Source organism: Panthera onca, chromosome B4 (assembly GCF_046562875.1).
Source record: "Panthera onca isolate mPanOnc1 chromosome B4, mPanOnc1 haplotype 2, whole genome shotgun sequence".
In the NCBI taxonomy this organism is placed as follows: domain Eukaryota; kingdom Metazoa; phylum Chordata; class Mammalia; order Carnivora; family Felidae; genus Panthera; species Panthera onca.
The window spans coordinates 130,742,382-130,752,675 of record NC_138345.1 but is presented as its reverse complement, the minus strand read 5'-3'; the positions used below and the strand labels follow the sequence as shown (position 1 = coordinate 130,752,675).

The 10,294-nt window shown below is 62.6% G+C and overlaps 1 protein-coding gene across 1 annotated transcript in view; it reads left to right on the top strand.

Moving 5' to 3' along the window:
• ELFN2 (extracellular leucine rich repeat and fibronectin type III domain containing 2) overlaps positions 1–7,112 on the top strand; it is a 7,685-nt gene extending 573 nt beyond the window's left edge. Inside the window, exons 1-2 of the mRNA XM_060656412.3 lie at positions 1–2,056; positions 4,211–7,112. The exon at positions 1–2,056 is cut by the window's left edge and continues 573 nt beyond it. Of these exons, the coding sequence (XP_060512395.3) occupies positions 1–2,042 (2,042 nt within the window). The 3' untranslated portion in view covers positions 2,043–2,056; positions 4,211–7,112. The remainder of the gene's footprint in view (positions 2,057–4,210) is intronic.
• Positions 7,113–10,294: the final 3,182 nt, after the last annotated feature.

Sequence of the window (10,294 nt, the reverse complement as noted above, 5' to 3'; positions counted from 1 at the left end):
TCATCAGCATCGACCTGTCCTCCAACCGCCTCAGCCGCCTGGACGGCGCCACCTTCGCCAGCCTGGCCAGCCTCATGGTGTGCGAGCTGGCCGGCAACCCCTTCAACTGCGAGTGCGACCTCTTCGGCTTCCTCGCCTGGCTGGTGGTCTTCAACAACGTCACCAAGAACTACGACCGCCTGCAGTGCGAGTCGCCGCGCGAGTTCGCCGGCTACCCGCTGCTGGTGCCCCGGCCCTACCACAGCCTCAACGCCATCACCGTGCTCCAGGCCAAGTGCCGCAACGGCTCGCTGCCCGCCCGGCCCGCGAGCCACCCCACGCCCTACTCCACCGACGCCCAGCGGGAGCCGGACGAGAACTCGGGCTTCAACCCCGACGAGATCCTGTCGGTGGAGCCGCCGGCCTCGTCCACCACGGACGCGTCTGCGGGGCCGGCCATCAAGCTGCACCACGTGGCCTTCACCTCGGCCACGCTGGTGGTCACCATCCCGCACCCCTACAGCAAGATGTACGTCCTGGTCCAGTACAACAACAGCTACTTCTCCGACGTCATGACGCTCAAGAACAAGAAGGAGATCGTGACGCTGGACAAGCTGCGGGCGCACACCGAGTACACGTTCTGCGTGACCTCGCTGCGCAACAGCCGCCGCTTCAACCACACCTGCCTGACCTTCGCCACGCGGGACCCCGTCCCCGGCGACCTGGCGCCCAGCACCTCCACCACCACCCACTACATCATGACCATCCTGGGCTGCCTCTTCGGCATGGTCATCGTGCTGGGCGCCGTCTACTACTGCCTGCGCAAACGGCGCATGCAGGAGGAGAAGCAGAAGTCCGTCAAGGTCAAGAAGACCATCCTGGAGATGCGCTACGGGGCCGACGTGGATGCCGGCTCCGTGGTCCACGCCGCCCAGAAGCTGGGCGAGCCCCCCGTGCTGCCCGTGCCCTGCATGCCTTCCATCCCCTCCGTGATCGGGGAGAAGCTTCCCGCCCCCAAGGGGCTGGAGGCCGGGCTGGACACGCCCAAGGTGGCCACCAAGGGCAACTACATCGAGGTGCGCACCGGCGCGGGCGGGGACGGCCTGGCGCGGCCCGAGGATGACCTCCCGGACCTGGAGAACGGCCAGGGCTCGGCCGCCGAGATCTCCACCATCGCCAAGGAGGTGGACAAGGTCAACCAGATCATTAACAACTGCATCGACGCCCTCAAGCTGGACGCGGCCTCGTTCCTCGGGGGAGGCGGCGGCGGCGGCGGCGGGGACCCCGAGCTGGCCTTCGAGTGCCAGTCCCTCCCTGCGGCCGCCGCCGCCGCCGCCGCCGCCTCCTCGGCCGCCGCCCCCGGGGCGCTGGAGCGGCCCAGCTTCCTCTCGCCCCCCTACAAGGAGAGCGTGCACCACCCGCTACAGCGCCAGCTGAGCGCCGATGCCGCCGTGGCGCGCAAGACCTGCAGCGTCTCGTCCAGCGGCTCCATCAAGAGCGCCAAGGTCTTCAGCCTGGACGTGCCCGACCACCCGGCCGCCGCGGGGCTGGCCAAGGGCGACTCCAAGTACATCGAGAAGGGCAGCCCCCTCAACAGCCCGCTGGACCGGCTCCCGCTGGTGCCCGCGGGCGGCGGCGGGGGCGGGGGGGGCGGCGGCGGCGGCGGCGGGGGCGGCGGGGTCCATCACCTGGAGGTGAAGCCCGCCTACCACTGCAGCGAGCACCGGCACAGCTTCCCGGCCCTGTACTACGAGGAGGGCGCCGACAGCCTGAGCCAGCGCGTGTCCTTCCTCAAGCCGCTGACCCGCTCCAAGCGGGACTCCGCCTACTCCCAGCTCTCCCCCAGACACTACTACTCAGGTTACTCCTCCAGCCCTGAGTACTCCTCCGAGAGCACGCACAAGATCTGGGAGCGCTTCCGGCCCTACAAGAAGCACCACCGGGAGGAGGTGTACGTGGCCGCCGGCCACGCCCTGCGCAAGAAGGTCCAGTTCGCCAAGGACGAGGACCTGCACGACATCCTCGATTACTGGAAAGGGGTCTCGGCCCAGCAGAAGCTGTGACCCTCTCCTTCCCGGTGAGGCCGGAGGGGGAGGGCCCCGGGGGGCACGAGGGGAAGGGCCCCGGGCGGCCGGGCAGGGGGGAGGCCGGGGCTGGGGGGGGGCGCGGGGGAGGGGGGGGCGGGGCCGAGGAGCGGACGCACACGCACACCCGCACGCACGCACCCACGCACACACCTGACCACCACCTGACTGTGAACAACCCCCACCCGACAATAACGGACAGGAAAACAAAGACACGTTCTCCTTAAAAGTTTACACACTGATACCGAAACCAGTCATCTTTACTGTGCTGCCCAGGGACTCTGCTGGGGTGTGCGGGGCTGGGAGGGGGCGCAGGCCAGGAAGCCAGAAGGGGGTGTGTGGGGGTCTGGGGGCTCTGGGACTCCGGACGGGTCTGGGGGCAGGAAGAGGGTCTCCCCATCTGGGGACAGGTCGCTTGGAGATCTGGCGCCAGGCAGATTCGGGGCATCATTGCCTTTCCTTGTGGTGGGGGAAACCGAGGCCCAGAGAAAAGGAAGGGATAGCCCCAGGGCCACGTGTCAGGTTAGGCAGTTTCCCAACTTTCAAGCCCAGTGCTGTCCCCCCCCCCCCCCCACCCTTCGCCAGCCCGCCACCCCCTTCCAGAGCTGCGGTTTCCTGGGGCGGAGGGACTTGAGAATCAGGCTGGTGCTTTTCCTTTCTAGAAAGCCCCATGGCCGTGCCCCCTGGGCGTGGAGCCGTGATTCATCGTGCTGGGGGTCCTTTGCCCCCCCCCCCCCCCCCCCCCACGCCACGCCAGCACCCGGGAGAGGCGGGAGGTCTCGCTTACGAGAAAGGAGCAGAGGCACGGGGCCATTTCACCAGCCCCCTTCAAGTGTCTTCCAAGTGGCCTGGGAGCTGCTTATGGGGGTCTGAGGAGAAAGCAGGGGGGCCAGCCGCCGCCACCTCTCAGGTGCAGGGCCCCTTGCCCCAGCCCCCCCAGCCTCTCTGGGCCTCCAGGACCCCTACTCATCCCAGAAGGGTGGCCCTGAACTGTGATGCCTGGGAGCAGGGGGGGAGGCAGGGTGTAATGGGGGCCTTCCTGCCTGTGCCCCCACATCCTGGCCTCCCACCTGCCCGACTCCTCTTACGGGATCTCAGGGCAGCAGCTGGGCCTGCCCAGAGGAAGGAGGGCTTTCCTGGGCTTACCCACCCGCTCTTGGCTGTGCCCGTGCATCCCTGCCCCACCCCTCTCAACCCCCTGGCTGGAGGGGGTTCCCATGTTTCCATGGAAATGGCGGCTCCCCACCCCCCCCCCTTGCTGACCCCCACCCAACATCGAACAAAGCACAAACAGTAAGCACTCCCCGCCTCACCCCCGGGGGCGGGGGGAGCAGGCAGGTTGGTGGGGCCCCTCCCTCTCCCTGCCAGCTTCTGTCGCCATGGCAACCAAGGACCTGGCAGTTGGGACTGTTGGGCTCCTGGGGGTTCTCTCTCAGTGGGGGCGGCAGAGGGTGGTAAGGGAAGGCAGGGCCAGGGGGGCTGCGGCCTTTTCTCAACAACTAGGGGCTTCCAGGGTTGAGTCTGGGCGGGGGCAGATCTGGGGTCCTGAGACTAGGGGGGCTTAAACACACTGTCCGGGTGCTTGAGGGGCCCTTCACCTTTGATTAGGATGTGGGCCACTGGGGTGGGGACACCTATAGCTCTGCCCACCTGCCAATGTGCTCCTTGGCTCCCCGCCCGCCTCAAGATGAAGAGGGGCCCACTCAGCTCTCCCCACACCCCTGCTGGGGCCCCCCCTCCCCGGCCTCTGGCCTGTCACCCAGTTGGGTTTCTTGAGATTTGCAGAGTGTGGCTGTGGGGTGAGGGTGGGCACTGGGATGGGACCAAGACCTGTACTGTTGGGGGTGGGGGTTCGGATCAGGAAAGTTAGTGCTATCTCCTGTGGTGGGGTGGGGGGAGCTCTAGCGATCTTCCTGCCGGGGGTAGAGTCTGGGGGAGGACTGTGGGGAGGACTAGGGCTCACCTGAGCACCTCTCTTACACCCACGTGGGGGACAGACCAAGCCCAGGGCTCACTTCGGGGGTGACGTTTGCAAAGAGAGGACCGTTCTTCTGGGGAGTGGAGGGGAGGGGCCGGCATGGATGTGCGGAGCAGACCTCCCTCAAGCCCCCAAACCTGCCCCCCACCCCCACCCCTCCTCGCACCAGATTGGCAAAACTGAGAAGAGCGAGCCGGCGGAGCCAGTGGTGTGAGAAAGCAGATTCCCGTTACATTTGCATGACGATTTTACTGTATTTTTCTGAGCAAACATCTGTCGTGTATGTGCCAGTTCGTCCGGACTCCCGGGCCCCCCTCCCTGCCGCCCCCCTCTTGCCCCCACTCCCTCTGTTGTGATCTGACAAGCAGCTCTTGAAGCCTGGGGTGGGGCCACTTCTGCAAAAGACCCAAAGCAGGTGCCACCAAAACGCAGCCCCTGTCCCACACCCGTCTCCTGTCTTTCTGCGCGTGGGGCCCCACAGGTGCCGCCTCGTCCCTTGGGTCCCCAGTTTCATGCCCTCGCCCCTGCCCCGCCTCCCTGCCGGGGAAGGGTAGCCCCAGGGAAGGGAGCGTGGGAGGACCTCTGTGTCCCACTTGCTGACATTTTTGGGGGGGTGAAAGGGTTGGGGGCCCCCGGAGAGGGAGGGGCTGGGTGATTTGGCCACCAGGTTGGGGGAGGGGGTCAGTCACATGGCTGAATGCAGGGGCCTAAGAGCTCGGGGGGGCTTCATGGGTGGCTTCAGAGGAGGCTTGGGGCCCTGAGGGAGGGACCCAGGGGAGCAGCTGGGGCCCAGGGTTGGCCTGGCCTCCCTGGAGAGGGAGCGTCCCACGGTGGTGGGGGGGGGCGGGGCGGGGCGGTGGTTCCCAGCAGGACCCCCACCCTCGCCATTCCCCCATCGTTCCTGGTTGAAGAGACCTGTAAAAACCTCAGACCATCTTACTTCAGGGACCTTAAGGATAGGTCCGCATCTTAACAGCAAGGGTCTTGCCCCTCCCTCCAGGAGGTAAACCAGCCTTCACGGTCTAGACGATACCCATCTTGGAGGCAGAATAGGACTGGACTCAGGCCTCTGGCCTCCCAGCCAGGCTTGGGGCTTCAGCTGCTTTCCCTTGATCTGGGAAAGGGGCCAGTGCACTGTAGCCCCCCCTGGAGGCTCTCCTGCATCTGTGTCCTGTGTCCGGTTCAGGATAATTCTTCCCCAGCGGGGAGCAAAATAGCCACGGAAGACAAATGATCATTTATGTCAGAGAGTCCGACCCGCTGACGCCCTGTGTTTGTAATGGCCATGAGCACAGTGCACCTGGGCCACAGCCCGGGGCCAGCGGCTAGCAGGGCGGGCAGCCAGGAGAGAAGGGAACGGGGCGGGCTACTGGGGAGACTGGCAGAGATGTGGGTGCTTAGCCCTGGACCTCCTGGGGGAGGCCCCCTTGCCTTGGGTCGTGCCTGGGCTTGCTGTCCCTGTCAGAGAATCTCCAGAGGAAATTCCTGGGTGCCTGTCCCCGGGGAGTGGTGTCAGTGGGTCTGTTTTCACCTGCAGGGCTGGCACCTTCTAGAGGTGAGAAGTGGAGGTCTGGAGGGGCAAAGAAACCCTTAGTCTGGCGTGACCCCTCCTCAGGGGGCCCGGGGCCTGCCCCTGCCTGCTGGAGGCCCCTCACCTCTGCACCCCTCCTAGGGGCCAGTGCCGGAGGACTGTGGAGGCTGCCCGTGTGCAGGCCTGGGGGAGGTGATGGGGCTATCTGCAGGGTGGTGGGAGTGGAAAGACCCACTTCCGAAGAAGAGGAGGCCTGCGTTAGCCCCAGAGAGGCAGGGGAGAGCCTGGGCCTGGCCGCAGGTCTCTAAGGTTCCCAACTGGGAGTAAGTCACCCGTCCCCACTCCTGGAAATTTTCACAGAGTGGAAACAGAAGCTCAGGAAAGGGAAAGGAGGAAATCTTCTAGGGTCTCGAAACCAATTAGGGACAGGCTGAGTCCAAGAAGGGGCCCAGGCATGGGGGGACGAGTCACAGGTCCCATCTTGTAAGGGGCTTACACGCAGAGAAGGGACAGCCACAAAACGTTCCCCGGGCAAGGGATACTGTGAAGAGAATGAAAACAGGGTGATGGAATGGAGAGGGGGGTCTGGGGCACCCCCGAGAGGCAAGCTCAGAGGACTAGTCCACCGGCTGTGAAGACGAGGCCAGAGGGAGAGGGGGAGGAGGGGCTGGATGTCCCCAAGCACCTCCTCGGGGGGCCTCCACTATGGGTCCCACCCCCTCCGAGGGAGGCTACCCTTCAGCATCCCACCCCGTTCCTGGCCAAGCGGGAGGGGGGGGCTGGGAGGGGGTCTTTCTGGGTGGAAGCAGTGGGGGGTGTGACCCCCGAGGGGCAGGGCTGACTGACGCTGGCCCAGTATGAAGGGTGGGGCTTGTCTGACCCCCAGTGCTCCTCCCCTCCCGCCCCCAGATTTCCTCTCCCCAGCGCCCCCACCCCCCAGGAGCTGCCGTGCTCCTTGTCTATTCTGACCCTGTGTCCTCCCCCCTTGAAGACAGAACCAGTATTTACAATTTTTGCCTCTCATGCCTGCCCCAAAGGCCTCACTAAAGGTCCCTCACTGCTGCTGAGCAGTAGGGAGGGGAAGAGGGGGTCAAAGAGGGTGGGTGGGAAGCCTTGGGCCTCCCTTTCCTTTCCTTGCCCCTCGCCAAACAAGCACAGGGCTGGATGGGGGCAGGGGGATCCCTCCTCGCCACCTGCCTCCCTCCTTCCCTCCCTCCCTCCGCAAGGAGCCGCCAGCCCTGTGGGCCCTGCGGCTTGGCACCTGGTTTGGGTATGGCAGGGGCTACCCTGGGCTACGAACCTGTGAACCCTAGCTGTGTGTGGACCTTTCCTTCCTCGGGGGGGGGGGGGCCCGAAACCTCTCCTTTTCTTCTTTTAGGGGGGTACCTTCATTTACTTTCTCTTCCCTCTACCTGCCTCTCCCCCGTCCCCGATCTCCTGTTTTAAACTGAATGGCACGAAATTGTTTTCCTCAACTCGGAGATTCCTGTATGGAGAGAATCAATTTCTATATTTGCAATAAATTTCTTATTTAAAACGATGGGGCCAAGGTCTGTGTTGAATGTCGCCCCCCCCCGCGCCCCCGCTGCCCACTCCCCGCCCCCACCCCCCGCCAGGTTGGGAGTCCCAGAACGCCCACTTTCTGGTGCCCCCGTGCCCCACTCTGGCTCTCACCAGAGCCTCACACACGGGGGTGAGGAAATGGGGCCCACTGGATGGGCAGTCACCACCCATGGCCAAGGACAAAAGTGTGTCTGCCGGAGGGCAGGGGCCAGCAGGAGACTAGAGGGTCACTGTCCCCCCCCACACCCTGCAAGCCTGGCGGGCTGGGGGCCTTGATGGCTTCTCTTCCTGAAAACTGGGGGGGGGGGGCCCTCTGCCAGCTGCTGTCGTTCCCCTGGCTGGTGGCCCGGCCTCCATCGTCGGCTGCATTCAGTCAGACCTGAGAGATGGACAGGGCGTGGGCATTACTAAGTCTTGGCTGATGCCCGGGGATTATGGCCCCTAGCCAGTGGCCCAGGACCTCGATTTCCCATAGGCCTGCTTCTAATTCCTCTGTGCCCTCAGGGTGGGGAGCTCTGCCAGCTCAGGCCTGCAGCTGGGGTGGCCCCAGGGTCCCCTGCCCAGCTCAGGCTCAGGGCCACCCTTCTAGTGTCTCTATCATCATGGGCCTTTCCTCTTGGAGGGTTCCTATTATTCCCAAGGATATGAAGCCATGACCGAAGGTGGGCTTGAGCCTGGGGGTCCCAGGACAGTCCAGGTCCTTCCATTTCTGCTATCCCGGGCTCCCCAGACCCCCGAGGGCCTTCCCTGGAGAATAAAGAGGGTAATCTGCCGTTGCTGGGAATTTGGAAGGTGTTCTCAAGGACAGCCCCTTACCTTTTCGCTTCAGCCCAGAAGTTGTGCTATTTATAAATCTAGTAGATTTTGACATTCACATTTAAGGGGATTTGGGTTAATTTAGGTCCTGTTGACAAAGGCAATTAACCAAATGTCCTGAACGACCCCCAGATTTTATCCCGAAGTTCAGTATATCTGATTTCCTTTTTAAGTACTTCATTTATTTGAAGAACAAACAAAACCTTACATTCTGACAAATTTCTGGTTGCTCCTGGGGTGACTTTGGCTTCTTGTCATGTACCGATCTTCTTATCACATGAGTGGTGTTTCAAGGAAAATCACAATTCTGAGTTAATTCCTTGTACACAATCAATTTGAATTTCAAGGACACCGGTGCCTTGAAGAGCAAATATCACAAATAGCCGCAACACTAAATATGCCCAGATATCTTTTTTTTTTTTAATATTTTATTTATTCTTGAGAGACAGAGAGAGACAGAGCATGAGTGGGGAGGGGCACAGAGAGAGGGAGACACAGCATCGGAAGCAGGCTCCAGACTCTGAGCTGTCAGCCCAGAGCCCGACGTGGGGCTCGAACTCATGAACCATGAGATCATGACCCGAGCCGAAGTCGGACGCCCAACCGACTGAGCCACCCAGGCGCCCCTAATATGCCCAGATATCTTAACACAAACGTTAGTTGTACAGATGTGACACGTTTTGTTTTATAGTGACATCGAATTCTCCCCGGGGTGAGGAAGTTGTCCTCCAGGAAGGAAACAAACATCACCCAGTGGGTCCGCCTTGTGGGCACCTCACTGGCTGAGCTGCGATGTAGTGGGGATTTCGGCCGGGGCCGGGGTCTGGGTGCTTCAGGCAGAGGAGACCCCACTTTTACGCTTTCTGGGCTGTCCCCTCTATAAGCGGGGGCTCTCTCAAGCCGGTGCCTGCAGGTGACCTGGCTCTTCTGTCTTCTCCAGGAAATCTGCAGCCCCATCCGGTGCTCCCAGCCCTGAGCTGTCAGCTCAGGACTGCTGCCGCCTCAAGACTCGTGAATGCTCCTCCCACATACGCGGGCTCCCACTTTGCCAGGTGCTCCTAGGACGTCTCCCTGGGCTCCGTCCGGGCCTCGTTTGAAGGTGTTCACAGTCCCAAGGTTATTCTGTGACCCTGTCATCGCTGCTGGCCAGCGTTCAGTTGGCTTGGCTCAATTCCTCTCCCCCAGGCTCCCGCCTTGCCTTCGCAACAGCAGAACCTCTCCCTCTGGGGATGCCTGCACAATGAGCCCTTGTGCCCCAAGGGCACCGGGGACATCGCTGGGTCTCACCTGGTTCTCAGAGGCAAGTCTCTGAAGTCATGGCCCTGGCCACCCCAGCCCCTGGTGTGTGATCCCCCCACGGGCTCACTTCTCCCAGGCCTGCCTGCCTGCCTCTTGACCTCTTGGGTGGTCAAGGCATCGGTGGGACCCAGAGGTCTCCTCCTGTAGGCCACAGCCAGGGCAGGAGCCGGCCTGGCAGACCCCTGACCTGGGCTCTGGCCCTGGGTCGGCAGTCCCTGGGGTCCTCGTGGCTCTTGGCCCATGGGTCTTTTGTGATCCCTTTCACCTCCCTGAGAGTGACCTGGTGTGGTCCCTGGTGCGGACCGCAGGATCCTTCTGGCAAAGCCCCTATCTGAGCCCCAACCGGCCTCCTGTCTCCTCCCAGTTGCCCTCAAGCACCCTCAGTGCTGCTGTTTCAAGATCTCTGGAGACCTCTGTTTACTGGCTCTTCAAGCAGCCAATGTCTTGCTCCCTGGGGGGAGGTTCACTATGAACTTGCACCGTGGGATGGAAGGAGAGAGGGGCATGTCTGTGGGAGGGGCTCCGGGAGGGGCCAGAACTGAAGTCTGGGGAGCTCTGCCAGCTCAGGCCTGCAGCTGGGGTGGCCCCAGGGTCCCCTGCCCAGCTCAGGCTCAGGGCCAACTACCCCCCTCACCCCCACAGCTGCCTTCCCCCTCGCCCTGCCTGAGCCCTCCTTCTGCGTCATTTATAAGAATGGAACATAGCTATCTTTTCCTCCAGAAAAGCCCGGGAAGTCTGCTTCTTGGCAGTAGGGTACTGAAGGCAATTTCACAGCAGCTGAGGCGTTCTCAAAGTTTTAGATAATAAGGTTGGAGAATCCAGTGCTGGGTCTGGACTTTCTCTTGGCCCCAACTCACTTATGTCCTGGATTGCAGGTCCCAATCTGTAGCTTGGCAACTCCTGCATTTTCTGTCTTCCACATGGGTGAATGCTTAGCCCCCAGGAGCCATCTCCACAGGGCCTTTAACCTGCAAGAAAGGACACCCGGTGCCAGACGGGAGGCGGACGGGAAGGTTCTGGGCTTCCGCATTGTGTCCTCCTCCT